Consider the following 16499-nt stretch of genomic DNA (forward strand, 5'->3'; position numbering starts at 1 on the left):
AAGTGACTTGAAGGTACACAGAGAGGGTATGACGAGCTGTGTTTGAGAGAAATGGAGTCGTGTTGGTTTGTTATTTGTGAAGTTTGAGAACAAGTGATGGGGACCTGGAGCACAGAGGAAGAAAATAATTTATATAGGCTTTTGCTATAATGTTATTGTTATTGTTAACTGCTAACAAATAAACTTAGACTTACGGAGACCCTGTGAATGAGGGGCCTCCAAGGCCCATCTACACTGACCATTTAATGCAGTTCAAAGCTAGATTCAAAATGTGGCAGCCAGACAGCAGACATCCCCAAAAGTGTGGAAAACAAAACCCTTAATGTGCATCAGTTCTCTATGGTTTGTGTGATCACTATCTGGGTCTCAAATTAGTTCCAGGATTTCCTATGTACTCATCGGCACAGTAAAATCACTTCCTTCAAAATGGTTTGAAACTGCATTGAATTGTCAGTGTAGATGAAGGCCAAGTCACCCTACCTTCAATAGTCCTGCTCAGTCAGGCCTTGCAGACTCAGGACTGTGACTTGATAAAGTGGATTCATCTGGGATGTGGTCTTGCTCTTTTCCTACTGCCTTCTACCTTGCCAGGCATTATTGTCTCTTTTGGTGAGTCACGTCTTCCCATGATATGGCCAAAGTATGAGTCATCATGGCTTCTAGATAAAGTTCAGGCTTGAATTGTTCTAGAACACATTTATTTGTCTTTTAAGCAGTCCACAGTATCTTCTCTAGAACTAAATGTCAAATGAAGCTTTCTATCAGCTTTTTTCTCTGTCCAGCTTTAACAACCTCACATAAAAATGCAAAATACGCTAAAATGGAATAACCTAACTGTAGTATCCAGTTATATATCTTTGCACTTCAGAATCTTCTTTAGTTCCTTTATAGCTGCCCTGCAGGATCCATTATATTTAATGAGTAAGTCAAGGTATGGGAGATTTTGAACTATTTTAATATCTATTTTAAAGTGATGTAAATTATCTGTGGTCTTTTGTTTTCTTTCTCTTAATGTTCAACTGTAAATCTTCCTTTGTGCTTTCTTCTTTGTTGTCTTTCAGTCATTGTTCTAAGTCTTTGCTATTTTCTGCTAGTAGTATGGTGTCATCTGCATATCTTATATCAGGTTCTTCCTCCAATTTTCATGCTTCCTTCCTTCAAGTCCAGTCAAGCCTTATGTATGATATATTTTGCATGCACATTAAACAGGGTGATTAAAAAGTACCCTTGCCTAACCCCCTTGCTAATTGGAAACCATTCTGTTTATCCGTAATCCTTCCTGATGATAGCTTCTTGTCCTGAATGAAGGTTACATTTATATGCCACATTTTCTGCCTTTCAACATGTACTTGAACAGTTTACAAGAGGAGTGAAACACCTGCAGTCTCTCTATACTATATAGAAATTGTGAGGGGTTTTATTTCTGTTGTACACGATATGGGGAATGCGGTCTAACCAGAAGAGAATGCCAGATACGTGCAGTCCTGGAAAAAAACCATTAAAAGGTGACATTTTCCCCTCTGCATTTTTCGTCTAGTATTCATATGTTGGCAATCCCGTAAATTATATCATACAGTATGTTCAAAAGTTTCCTGAACCAAATGTAATGGTGCAAGTAACAATGGAATGGCAATTAAGCAGCATAAAGGGCCCAAGAAATAATTCAGAAATAAGCAGAACATTTTTTTCTTGAAAGGTTTTTTTTTTAAATGTCTGCTGGCAGGTGTTGGTCTGGGCTGAGGATTAGGGTGGTTGCTAGTAAAATATATTATGCAAAAAGAGATAAAAGACTCACATATCAAATTCAATACAAATACAAATGCAAATTTGAAAATTATTGACACAATTCAAATTAAAATAAAATACAGGCTCCAAATAGTGGAAGATGGCATATACCTTCTTAGTTTGCTGTCCTGGTGCCAAGTCTCTGTGAACAATTTTAAACTTCTGTCCTCCCTTTATCTGAAACTTTGTCTTTAAATTGGACTTGGACTGGATATCCTTTCATCTAGAGGACTGCTCTTGGTAGAATAGAACACTACTTGGGATGGCTAAACCCTAATGTAGATCTGAAGATTGAATATACAGAAAACTGGAAACACGGAGAACTAGAAATGTAGAAAGCACTTACTGTTTAGTTGAACAAAGGTAAAGGTTTCCCCTGACATTAAGTCTAGTCATGTCTGACTCTGGGGGTGGTGCTCATCTTCGTATGTAAGCCAAAGAGCCGGTGTTGTCCATAGACACCTCCAAGGTCATATGGCCAGCATGACTGCATGGAGCACCGTTACCTTCCTGCCAAGGTGGTATCTATTGATCTACTCACATTTGTATGTTTTCAAACTGCTAAGTTGGCAGAAGCTGGGCCTAAAAGCAGGAGCTCATCCCACTTCCTGGATTTGAACCGCCAACCTTATGGTTAGCAGGTTCAGCAGCAAAACGGTTTAACCCACTGCACCACCAGGAGGCCCCTAGTTGAACAAACAAGGTTATAAAGCCAGATTCCCTGAGACTTCAGTTTCTTTGGCAGGCAAATCCTTCACAGGGAAGCAAGAGATGAGATCTTGGAAAATACCATTTATTGTCAGGGGAATGTATTTTGGGGATAGAGACCAAGACATGAGTAAATTCCAAAATCTGCAATAGCACAAGTGCATGCATGCTCCTTGTCAAAGTATCACCAGGTATGTTATTGCTATGTTATTAATCAGACACAAGGTCCTGTAGAAGCCATTCTTATGTCATATTAAGCCAATATATTGATAAATATTTTACATTTTTATGATTTATATTTCTTTTGACTCTTTTGTTCTTAGTATAAACATTAACATTGTGGTCATAGCTTTTTTTAAAACAACAGAAATTTTTTTCATCGCTATAAACACCATTGAGGTCAGTACCATTGGAGGCACTAAAAAACAGAGGAACAAAAAATCCCCCAAAATAGCTTGACTTATGAAAGATTAGACATCAGAATGGGGGTTGATAAAAAAGAAAAAGGAAAAAAGAAAGGGGGTAAGTAACCCAAAGAACACATATGTTCCCTAAGGCTGTTTTAACACTCCCAGGGATTTCCGTTCCCTTCCTCAAATGTTTTGTTGTCCTCTCAAAATGGTAAGTCATATCCCCAATATCTTCTTGGTATACAATTAGCTATTTAGCTCTTCTTCCACTGCTTTAGGTCCATTAAGCCACATACATTTGGAGTGGGAGTCCATTTTGCCCAAAATCAGAGGGGTGGATGCAAATATGTGAACTTGCTTAATCACATACACTGGAGACTTATTTGGGGGGCGGGGAGTAATTGCCTATTGTAATTAATTAAGGGGGGTATTCTTCCAGGCACCTAAATGATGGGTATACTCATTGTCTCCTGGCATTTGCTCATTCCTACCTTTGCTCAAGTACACATAGTCTTTTAGACATTATTGAACGATCTTCTTTTTCACTATTGGTTAGGACTGATTGGAGTCGCAGTCCAATAACTTTCAGAGGGTGATGAGTCTCCATATCTACTCAAATAATTTTGGGCTTCGGTTGGCACAGTTTCTACAAACTAGTATAACTCATAATTCTATTTATTTGCAAGCTTATGAAGAGTGAATATTCAATCAATCACCAATGTCACTGACTTATTTAGTGCAATGAGTAATCAGCAGTTGCTTCAGGGGATAGGTTTTGGAGTGAAATACATATAGTGGCCACAAAACTTGTTTCACTAATCTTGAATTTCAGCTTTATCAGCAAATCTTTATTTTGATATGGAGCAACTTTCTGAGAGGTTTTCCCAAGCATGACACCAGTCTAATGTCATTGCCTGTGTTTGGGTCTAAATATTTCATTAATATGAATCCTCTAAGTCGTGTTTAATATTAAATTGGAAAATTTGGTGGATCTTGGAACCAAATTCCTCCTACCACTTCGTAAATGACATGGACTTCACTACTACTGCTCCACTATATTTGGATGGCAAACTGAACCCTATCCTTTAAAATAAACATGTTTTAGATTTAGAAAGAGGTTCCTGGATCGCTGCCCAGATTTAGTGGTGTAGTATAGAGGAGTGGGACAGGAACAGAAGTAGCCTGAAGGGCCACATGCAGCCTCTAGGCTGTGTTGTGCACTGTTGCTGTAAATACTTGCCTCTTAAGAGTCAAAACAGGTATTATGTTTACACCACTTGTAGTTTCATCTGTAGTTTCATCTGTAGTTTCTGGCCTCGGTTCCAACCTTCCTTATCAATGAAGACAGCAGATATCTTGCCTCCCCAATGGCATATTTAACAAACTTAGAGGTTCCCATTCATCGAAGGGCTTTCATCCTGGCTCGATGCCACGCTCTCCCATCAGCTGTACTCGAAGGCTGCTACCGGAAGAGCCCTTTCCCAGAGAGACTCTGCCCCTGTGACTCGGGTCATGTAGAAACAATAGAACATGTGCTCCTTCAGTGCCCGTTCTACAGGGATATCCGTGCCAGGCTTATCTTACCTCTGTTATACAAGCACCCAGGCCATTCAGGACAATTTTATACCTCCATGCTACTTGCAGATATTAATTCAGCTACAACCTACAATGTTGCAAAGTTCTGTGCAGCAGCATACAAAATCCGTCAGGGAATGACTAGTCCCAAAAGTTAACTGTGTGTCCAGTAATCTTCTTCTCTGAATCTACAATTTGGTGATGGATCTGGGCATTGTATGTTTTTACCCTGTTTCCCCTTCCCTTCTGCTCCCTCACCCATATTGTGCTTCAGTAGTTATATTTATATTTTTAATGTACCAAACATACCAAGTTTGTATGAAAATGTGACTATTTCCTGTGCTGGTCAATGACCGAAATAAATGATTTGATTTGATTTGATCTTTAGTTTCATCTGTAGTTTTCAATATGGATAGGCAACTGTGTGTAAAGTCACAACTGTGACTTTACACACAGTTGCCCATCCATATTGAAAAGAAGGTTGTTGAAGAAGTAGAAAGTTTATTAAGACTACTTGAGATTTTGTGTGTGTGTGTGTGTGTGTGTGTGTGTGTGTGTGTCAGGAGCGACCTGAGAAACTGCAAGTCGCTTCTAGTGTGAGAGAATTGGCTGTTTGCAAGGAGGTTGCCCAGGGGACGCCCGGATGATTTGGTGTTTTATCATCCTTGTGGGAGGCTTCTCTCATGTCCCCGCATGGGGAGCTGATAGAGGGAGCTCATCCGCTTCTCCCCGGATTCGAACCTGTGACCTGTCGGTCTTCAGTCCTGCCGGCACAAGGGTTTAACCCACTGCACCACCGCAGTGGGTTACTTGAGATTACCCCATTGCTATCCCCATTCTAATTCTGATATAGACTCTCCCCCTCCTTTATTGGCACTAGTAGAAGCTAAAAGCTTAGGAAGGAAAGTCTTCAGGGAGGAGAGTTCACTGTCCATCTATATATACTTGCTGTCTTGAATTCTTTTGTGGGAGAAAGGCAAGATACAGATTTAATGAGCAAATAACTATATATACAGTGTATGTCAGATGAGTTGTTTGCCCGCCTTGAGTTCCTGCATCAGAAAAAAAGTGAGACAAAAACAAAGTAAATAAATGAATAATACAATGAAATTTGGGTCCTTCCAAAACCAGTAGTTTGTAAAGCACTGCAACAATTTGCATCACATATAGTTTAGCATTAGGAGCAACCTTCCACATTCGTAATAAAGATGAAAATTATTTCCAAGAGTTTTTGCTCCCAGTAGAATGCATTAAGGGAAGTGATGTAATTTTCTCACTGGCCTTTGTAAAATTCAGAAATGCTTCAATTTGATATGACCATATTTGTGAGTACATTTTATGTATTTACATGAGTTGTGTATGATTATTTAAAATCCTCATAAAATAGTACCAGTATGTTGATGTCCTTTGTCAGGTGAATTTTGAGAAATTTGGAAATATCTTTCTCTCCTTTTTAACTACTTCAATTAATTATTAACAGTAAAGAATGGCAGAAAAAAATGTAATAATCCCACCTCTACAAAGAAGCAACCATAGTATTTTGGTTCATTCTTTTCTTCACATTTATTACATTAAGTTCAAAGTTCATTGTAGTTTTCTAAAAACAAACATGATTTTGTTGTTCTTAGTGCTGCAGGCTAATATTACAAATAAACATGTGTGGGAATTTAACACAGCAATAAGTCTTCACTGGGGAACCAAGTAGGGGGAATACAAGCACTTCGGTTATGAATAAAACAACATTCAGAATTGTAAATTAAAGCATTTGATCTGAGGAAACCATATTTTTGTCTGATATTCAAGAAGTTGTTTAAATATTAATTGTGCTTCATTATGACTTTTTAAAAAATCCAGTTATGTATGCCATGCTTTTCTCCACTTTTGAAGTATGCATACTTGATGTAAAAATAATTACAGCTGCACATTTCATCTATATTTAAATTTTGTAGGATTTATTCATATTTTGACATCATTAAGTATTTCATTATAGTTTTGTGTTGTATTGTTAACTTTCCAGAGAAGTATTGAGCAGTATTTGTAAATACTTGGTAAATAAATAAAGTAGCTTTCTCAGGCATGTGTTGTGGGATACAACCAAGGCTGATGTAAATAATCTTGCATGTCTTACTGTTAATAGGCCTTTAAAGAGCCAACTCCCCAAAACATAGATGACACCTCCTTGGGATGAATGCAAAGGGGGCATGCTAAGTTATAATTATGTAATGTATGTCCTGGTTTGAAGACTATGTGACACCTTCGAAGGGGTAAATATTGTTATGTATTCCAAACTGTATTATCAATAATTAAGAAAGTATTCATTGCCATTAGCATGTAGTTCAGCCCTTCTCTCTCATCCTTTCTGCTTCCATATAAACACTGAAGCCCAATAGTCCTTCATGCATACACACATTCTCACTAGTTCTCCTGTGTATTCTCTTACAATGCCACAGTGTGTGGGAGCATATCTAAGGCAGCTTGCAGTATTAGAGATTAAGCCTCTGATCTTGGCATCCCTTTTCTCCAACAGCACACAATTTTGTTCTTATGTCCTCTGTCACTATAATTCTATAACATGGCAGTAGTATTGTGAAAGGAATTTTTCAAAGTAGCAGCTAGCAAACATCTTAATTATTGTTATTTCTTTGACCTTTGGGATCTCAAAAGAATAATGCCACAAAAAGTGCAATGTGGGTGTTTTGTTTGCAAATAGGTATTTCTCCTGAATCTCACATTGTACTTTTTGTGGCATTCTTTTGAGCAGCTCCTTCGCTATTAGTGTGGTTATTGTTTGGGTGTATGTGAGGTATTTTGTTCTCAAAACGTGCTTAAAGATTCAAATTTCCCTGACACAGCAAGAATTTCCAATTGGTAGAGCTGATATTCCTTAAATGGTGCTTACACCACCCAAAATACTCCTGCAAAGGTCTAGGAATAGTCAGGGGTTTGCTACTTGCTAGTGTTCTGATTCATGAAAACAGCTGATGAAGGATTCATTAAAGAAAAACGAAGAAATATACGGTGTCTTCATGATAGCAATAAAGATTACATAGAAGTTGAGGTGAAGAGACTGAAGATTGCAAAGTTAGTATCTCACCTGGCTATAACACAAATTCTCACCTAGCCTCCAAATTAACTCCTCCTGTGTCTAACCATAGAATATTTTACTGTATCTTTTCTATTGTCGAAGGCTTTCATGGCCTGGTTTATACATCTGTGGAATGACCAGGGTGAGACAAAGGACTTTTGTTTGCTGGGGCTAGCTGTGAATGTTTCAGCTGATCACCTTGATTTGCATTCAATGGCCTGGAAGCGCCTGGGGGGAATCTTTTGTTGAGAGTGATTTCATGTGCCTGTTTGTTTCCCCTCTGTTGTTTTGCTGCTGTAATTTTTGAGTTTTTTAATACTGGTAGCCAGATTTTGTTCATTTTCATGGTTTCTTCCTTTTTGTTGAAATTGTCCACATGCTTGTGGATTTCAATGGCTTTTCTGTGTAGTCTGACATGGTGGTTGTGAGAGTGGTCCAGCACTTCTGTGTTCTCAAATAATATGCTGTGTCCAGGTTGGTTCATCAGGTGCTCTGCTATGGCTGATTTCTCTGGTTGAAGTAGTTTGCAGTGCCTTTCATGTTCCTTGATGCGTGTCTGGGCGCTGCGTTTGGTGGTCCCTATGTAGACTTGTCCACAGCTGCATGGTACACGGTAGACTCCTGCAGAGGTGAGTGGATCCCTCTTGTCCTTTGCTGAACGTAGCATTTGTTGGATTTTCTTGGTGGGTCTGTAAGTGGTTTGTATGTTGTGTTTCCTCATCAGTTTCTCTATGTATCTTTTCTCTTTTTAAAAAGGAGCATTTAAATGGAGAAGATAGAGGGTGGTCAGTGTACCCCCACGGTTTTTGCATTAGTGCTGAAAACATCTGAGAAGGTCATCAGAGCTGGTGAAATCTGGCTCCTTCTTTCTTCTGTGAGATGTGTTTTGAAAATAGAGAGCAGTATTTATACTTGAATCGTTTAATGTATATAAATCGGACCTGTTTTCAACATAGACTTCATGTTATTAGCAACAGGTGTGAGATTCCTGCTACATGATAGTAGACTTCTTTTCCAGTTGGCTTCTTTTGTTCACAAAACTGCTAGGCCTCAGACTCATACTGTTCTTTGGACCCGTTTAGAAATTATGCAGTAGGAGATGTCCTTCCAAGCTACCTGATGTAGCCTTGGTTTTCTTTTTTTCAAAAAAAAAAAAAAACCAGTTATATCAGAACTGTAAAAATACAGTATCATGAAGCCACTGGCTGAAGTAATTAAGAGTCATAGGATGAGGTGCCTTTGCATGTTAATGTCACTAAGCTTTATTTCTCCTTGTCATTGAAATTACCCAAGGCTTCAGGTGCAGGTGCCACACCAATGCCTGGATGCTATAACGGACAGTGATTATTAAGATACACTGAAGGTGAATCTTAATTAGGTATAGGCTCTGTGTACTGGCATTTCTCAGGTCCAGGCACTGGGTAACTGGTCTGGCCTAAATGGAGTTACACTTCCTTAAGGAAGAAGATGTGACACTGGAGACCCAGATGGACTCCGTAGGTCAGGTTGTTTGGCAATATTTGTTCACAGGAGTTTTGCCTTTGCCTTCCTCTGAGTTGAGAAAGTATGACTTGCCCAAGATCACCCAGTAGATTTCCATGGCCAAGCAATGATTTGAACTGCGGTCTCCAGACTTGTATTCTAACCCTCAAACTACTACAACAATCTAGCTCTCTTTTTATATACCATCTGGAAATTAAACCGAACAGTTATCTTTCTTTCTGATACAATCTGTTAAATGTGAGTGTGATTAAATGGACCTTACCGCCCATTGCACATGAATCATAGAGTTGGAGTATCTAGTTCAACCCCCTGCCCTGCACAAAAGCACAATCAAAACAATCTCAACAGATGGCCATCCAAGACCAGTGCATTTTTCTTATTCATATATCATGCAGTGCAATACAGGAAAGAACAGAAGCATGATGAGATAAAACAGGAAAGTTATGTCACTTATCTCATTGACATGACAAACATAATACTGGCCTCCCCCTGGTTAGGCAGTTTGTTTTCTCTCAATACTGCAGCATATTTGATGATTTTTTAGTGACAACTTCTGTTTGTTTATTTGAAATGTTACAGTTAGACCACTTGTTAATGACAGTGTGTACTTTGTAGCAAGTTATGGCTCTGCCCTCCATCAAAGGTGTGGATTCTAGTCTCAGTATCGGCTTGTTTGCGCTCTAACCTGTTTGCATCATAAAGCTTATTCATGTTTTACATCTGAGACACCTTGGATAATGTTGGCATCTGTTTCCTCCTAAATACTTTATAATGAAAGATCTTGGTGTTATCTCCATTGTACCTTAATAGTTCTTGTTTGGAACGGTTTGGATCCTTTATTAATATCTTATTTTGATATCGTATACTCATGTCCTCCTCAATTCATTTAAAAGATACTTTAAAACTAGGAGGCACTGTGTGGATGGATTAATCATCCTGTATTGTCCTGAAGACTGTCAGAAGACAATCTTTCTAGTGAGATCATGGATTAATTAGCGGGGAAAGAAAAAGAGCTGCATGATAAGCATTCCCATTTAGACTGAGCACTCCTTGGGAACATATGGGCCTTAGTGATGAGCTAAATGTTAACAGCTTTGCTTTCAGTTTGTAACACAAAAGCAACAAAAGACCTTTCCATCTTTGTTCAGGTTGTATATTGAATGACGCACAATATGTATGTGAACACCTTAGGAGTCTTCATAGAGACTGTAACACTTCATTGAAGTGGATTTTTGTGTTAATAAAATCAGCGAATGAATATATTGGTATTTTCTTCAGAGTTATCTGGAGAATATATTTTTGGATATATTCTTAGGGCTGCTATATTCCCACTTAGCTAGAAATAAGTGGTATCGAACATAGTGGGGCTTGTTTTTAAGTAAAGATGCTTCAAGTGTTGTCTTGGAACAAATCTGGTCTCTTAAATGACTTGCCTCTGAAAGGAGCAGTAATCTGGGACCTGAAATTCTTGTCTAGTTGAGATGATAATTGTTGTCAGAAAGAAACTCCTGATTTTTGTTCTTGCTAAGCCTGTTTGGTCCTCTACTTCTTGTGAAGGCCTTATTAAGTCAGCCATGGGAATAGCAATGATGTTTGGGATGGAGAGAGGTTTTGTTTTGTTTTCTAATAAGTCCTTATCTATCTCTCCTTTACCCCAGCATGCTGATGCATTCAGATCAGGTGGTTGATATATAGCAGTGGTTCCCAACCCCCCCCCCTTTTTTTTTTTTTGTTTTTTGTTTACCAGGGATCGCTTTGACCAGGGACCATTCTCCAAAATTGCTACCAAAGGGGTTACAAACCAGTTTTTAATCAACTTTAGATTTGGTTTGGTTATTTGTGGTGCTGATTCAGAAAATTACATTGGATAGAACACATCAGCCCTAGTTTCTGAAACAGAACACATGCCATCCAGTAATCGCCTTCTGCTCTCCCACAGAAAACCATATTTAATAAGCCTCGGCTCTATAAGATGGTTTCACAAGACCAGTTGCTCTTGTTGCAATGTTGTAGTAAAGGTGAGGCTGCGGACCATATTATAGTTCTTGTGGACCACTGGTGGTTCATGGACCATAGGTATGCCTAGGTGTGGTGCTCATAAGAGTTGTAGTTCACTTAAGTAATTTATGACAGTGCCTTCATATGGGGAATGCAGTACATTACAGGCATTACAGTACAGTGGTCCATGCCTTAGTTACCTCTAGATGGTCTATTGCAATGCACTGTACCCTTGAAGACGGCCCAGAAACTTCAGTTGGTCTGGCTCAGCAGCCAGACTTCTAACTGGGGCGAATTACATAGAGCAGCTAACCCTCCTGTTTAAGGAGCTCCATCTTCCGGTCCCAATTCAAGGTGCAGGTTATTACCTACAAAGCCCTGAACGGTTTGGGACCCACCTACCTTTCTGACCGCATCTCCTACCACAAACCTGCACGATCTCTTCGATCCTCTGGAAAGGCCCTTCTCTTGCCCCTTCCTCTATCACAGGCTCGACTTGTGGGAACGAGGGAGAGGGCCTTTTCCGCTGTGGCCCCCTGCTTTTGGAACTCGTTGCCTAGGGAGATCAGGCAAGCCCCCACCCTAGCTGCTTTTAAGAAAGATCTAAAAACCTGGCTCTTCCAATGTGCCTTTGGAGAATGCCCACGCAACCCATCTGGTTGTTTTAGCCTATATCTGCCCTCAGAATAAAGCATCTTCCCTGCCCCTAAAATTCTACGGCTCCTCCTTGTCGGGCTCCTCTCTTACAAATACACTTTCATCCCTATCTCACCCAGGGTTTTAACTTTTTAACATTTTACCTCATACATTTGGCCTGCCCTCTGTGTCTGATTTTATTATGCTGTTTTATATTGTTGATTTTATTTGTTATTTCATGTTTTGTTATGATGTATTTTGTTGTGTGTTTATTATGTTGTATTATTTTGGGCCTGGCCTCATGTTAGCCGTCCCGAGTCCCCTTTAGGGGGATGGTGGCAGGTTATAAATGATGATGATGATGATGATGATGATTATTATTATACATTAAATAATGTTTATTATCATAGAGATTCATAACATCTTATTTTGGAACCTGTGTGTAAACAGGAAGATAATCCCCATGAAGCAGTTCTTGAAACCTTTTGGGAATTCCGCAATGCTATCTTAGTTGATGATATCAGTGGCTGTAGTTTGACACTGTTTATAATTTACTGGAGTGTAGTTGCACATATTTAGTGTTCTGAAAGAAATCTTTATGATTGTTAATCTTTGAAGGAGGAAGAAGGTATAAAGGGGAAACAAATAAAGCTGAAAGTAGGAAACAAATGAAGCAGATGGAAAGGATACAAAAATGGATCAAATCCGCCTGATGCTGTTTTTATTGTCATCTTATTGTTCTTAGTGGCTACCATCTGTCTTTTTTAATACATACAGTAGTTCTATCAGGCTTTACTATAGGCAGAGATGGAAATCAGGTGCACTGCTGACGGTATAACATTGTCAGCTATAGCATTCCCTTTTGTCAATTTATGTTCAAACTAATAGTTATTAAAAATTAACTTTAAGAAATGTTATCTGAATTTCCTTTTTTCTCCTACACTTTATCCCATTTACTTTATGTCTTCTGTTATGTGTTTTTTACTATGAGCCATGCAACTGATCTCATGTAAGCCAGTTGCATGAAGTATAGGGCAGAAATTATTTGAATGAATAAATGTTTGTGGTAATGTTGACTTCAGCTCTGTGGCACTTCCCTTCAAAGGAGTGCCAAGAGAGTAATTGTTGAAACACTGGTGACACGGGCTAGAACTGTTCAAAATTTTAAATAATACAAAATGTGACAGAATTATTGTTAAATTTAGCTTGTTTTTTGATGTTCTAAGCTTTGATGAGATTGTCTATTCAGTATGCTAATTCATATTACTTCCACCTGGTTTAAACTACAAATTATTAAATTGGCTATGGTCTTTGCTTCTCTTCAAGAAGAACTTCAGACCTAGAAAATCTGTTAAAGGGCCTGTTAATAATTTTTGAGAGTACTGTAGTTTATATAGAAAAACTACAACAGATTTTACTTCTGTAGAGTTTAAAACTGCCCTTCCTTGATGCCAGAGTGATATAAAATTATAAAATAATTTAGAAAAAGCAATAGTAAATAGGTTATTAAAAGAATGTAGAAACACTACCGAAAGCATACCATTAGTAGTGGTTTCCTAAATATAATTAGATTGGGCTGGGAATCTTTTCACTTTGCACTTCAGGAAATGTTAGCCACTTCCAATATCAAATCCTCATCATTTGCTTTACAGTGTTATTACAGCATAAGCTTTTGTGGACAGTGGTCAATTTCATCACTTCGTTATTTTGAATTACTAGTATATATGAGTTGAGTTACGAATACATTAAGCACTTGAATATACAATACCAGGCTTGTTGTATGCAGTAAAACAGAAGTATTTTTTAGAAGCTTTGATAAGCTGCAGGGAAGTAGTGGCTTCAACAGTAAATTTGCTAGAATTTCTCCAGGGTTTTACTACAGTTGCTTGTTTCAAGCACTCTGCAACCAGGACAGCACCACAGTCATTATTTCCAAGCACCTTAATTTGGAGTGTCTTGGAAACCCTTTAGTTGAGGTGCTGCTTTCACACAGCTGTATAAAATCAACACTGAACTGGATTATAATGACAGTATGGACTTAGATAACCCAGTTCAAAGCAGATACTGTGGATTATCTGACTGGATATTCTGGGTTATGTGGCTGTGTTTAAGTGGTAGGGCACTAAAGCTGCTTTCACCAGAATCAGTAACTTCACTCATATTATTTCAGCTCCCTTGTACCTAATCTGCTTCAAAGACCGAGAAAGCCTGTGCACCAGAGTTTCAGAGTGCACTGCAAGGAAGGAGAAAGTTTTGGCAATTGTTGTAGAAGCTATAGACACTGTCACCGGTGCTCTCAGAAACTTTGAGCTACAATTCCCAACGTTCCTGACAGTTGAACACCTGACTGGGCCAAAAAATCTTCTGGAAGAATGGGACTGGTTTGCTAACTCTCTGGAATTTCAGCAATTTGCCCATCTTCCACTCTTTCATTTCTGTTAACTTAAAACTTTATATCAGCCTTTCTAAGCCTCATGCCTTCAGTTGATGCCAAGTTGGCTGGGGATGATGTATAGTCTGGGAGAAATAATAAGATGTATTGTGTGTGTGTGTGTGTGTGGATGCTTTTAAGTCTTTTTTCAAACTAGACTATGTCTGGTTCATAGGACTGTCTTGATCAATGAATAGTTATAATTCAAAACTACATTAAAAAACACAAATAAAACACAAGTTTAGTCAATTGAAATAATTAGGCTGGCTTTCCACAGATATAGATTTTAATTTGACTTTTTTGTCTAATGATCTACCAGTGTATAATCCTAAAATTCATAAAATTAAATAACACAAATTATTTAAAGTGAATAAAGGATTTATCTAATTCTGTTTCTTTTAACCTTCTCATATTTATAGCGTAAGATTAATTTTTTAAAAATACTGTTTTTAGATGACAGTGCCTCTGCCGCAAGCAGCATGGAGGTGACGGATCGCATTGCTTCGCTGGAGCAACGTGTTCAGATGCAGGAAGATGACATCCAGCTGCTCAAGTCAGCTCTGGCAGATGTAGTTAGGCGCTTGAATATTACAGAGGAGCAACAGGCCATGCAGAACAAGAAAGGACCTACCAAAGGTATTGATTCCAAATACTGCTATGCAACTTCACTACTTGTTATTTAACCTAGACATGTGTTGTGGTAATGCTGCCTTTTAAAAAGTAATCAGAGAAACTAAATATATGCAGAATTATCTGACAGGAGGTTGTTGTTGCTGCTGTTGTTGATTTATATAGTGCCGTCAATGTATGGCCCTTTACAGAAAAACAACCAAAAAGGGCAGGTACATTGTAAAATGTATATATAAACACTTTTAAACAAAGGGAAGGAAGAACTAATAAAATTTAAAGCTGTACAATACAATGCAGTTGAAAAATAAATTGTGTATTGAGGGCTGAGCCCATTCTGCAAGACCAACATGCCAGACATAGTACTTGTATGGGTCAAAAAGGCCAGAACCGTATTGATTGCCACTGTACATTCAGTGATTCAAGCTCATGGGTCCAAGATCCAAACACTGGCAAACATGTATCTTGATAGATGAGCCCAAAACTGCAGCTCACTGCAGGAATCCTCCCCCTCCCCCCAGTGATGTTCCTCCTCTGCCATCAGAACATGTTGTAAAGAATATTTAAAACTCAGTAGTTTTAGTTTTAAAAAATCTATAAAACGATTTTATAAATCATGTTATAGTTTAGTTTCAACTTTTGGCTCTGTCTTTGATTATTATTATTTTTTGTTTATAATTGTAATAAGTTTTAATCTATGGATTAGTGTAAAAGTGAGCAAGCGTTGAGACTGCAACATGTTGGTGCCATTAAGACAGGCAAGACTGAGGTATATCCACACCTACAAAAAATGGATGTTCCCACTTATCCTGTGAAGGAAGCACACAGTTTTGGCTTTATTTTTTTTACTCTTCTTTATCTTTTATTCCTCACACTGAGACTCTAGCAAAGTTATGTCAGTTTCTTCAGTCTAACATTGCCAAAATTGAACCTTTTCTTACTGCTATGAATTATAAGATACAAAAAAATGGTAAACTTGGGCAAAATTGCCTCAACACTCTTTATTGCAGGGGTCCTCAAACTAAGGCCCAGGGGCTGGATGTGGCCCTCCAAGGTCATTTACCTGGCCCTTGGTCAGGGTCAACCTAAGTATGAAACCACTTGAAAGCATACAGTAACAACAACAATCCTATCTCATCAGCCAAGGGCAGGCCTACACGTTCCATTTAAATAATAATAAGTTTATATTTGTTAAAACTGTTTTTAATTTTAATTATTGTACTGTTGTTGTTTTTTTTAAAAAATGCACTATAAATAAGATATGTGCAGTGTACATAGGAATTCATTCATTTTTTTTCAAATTATAATCTGGCCCACCAACAGTTTGAGGGACTGTGACCTGGCCCTCTGTTTAAAACGTTTGTGAACCCCTGCTTTATTGTATCAAAATACACAAAAGAGAAAGAACGAGAAAGCCCTGTGACTGACATACCCAAAATTCACCTAACAAAGAAGATTCTCTCATAGGAAACAAAAGACTTTTTGGGATTAAAGTGAGGCCTCCAATAGTAGTGTTGTGCATAAGAGAGAGCAGCCACTGCCTGACATGGCCTGATAGTTTAACCATGTTGCAATTGGAAATCCTTTTGCAATATCTTTAACGTTATTCATCCTAGATTAATGAGGAACCATTCCACAACCCTGTTATTTCTTATTTATTCCCTCCTTTCTCACCACCTTTCCTGGCCTGAGCAGAGTTCATCAGCAACATGGGGAAGCCATTTTGCGTACTTGAGGTGGA

General features: G+C 38.4%; 1 protein-coding gene across 8 annotated transcripts in view; it reads left to right on the top strand.

The window, feature by feature from the left end:
• Positions 1 to 16499, top strand: part of EML1 (EMAP like 1) — a 163589-nt gene that overhangs the window by 95542 nt on the left and 51548 nt on the right. For all 8 annotated transcript variants that reach the window (XM_060755472.2, XM_067462988.1, XM_060755430.2 and 5 more), the window contains exon 2: positions 14585 to 14767. In XM_060755472.2, the coding sequence (XP_060611455.1) occupies positions 14585 to 14767 (183 nt within the window). The remainder of the gene's footprint in view (positions 1 to 14584; positions 14768 to 16499) is intronic.

Source organism: Anolis sagrei, chromosome 1 (assembly GCF_037176765.1).
Source record: "Anolis sagrei isolate rAnoSag1 chromosome 1, rAnoSag1.mat, whole genome shotgun sequence".
In the NCBI taxonomy this organism is placed as follows: domain Eukaryota; kingdom Metazoa; phylum Chordata; class Lepidosauria; order Squamata; family Dactyloidae; genus Anolis; species Anolis sagrei.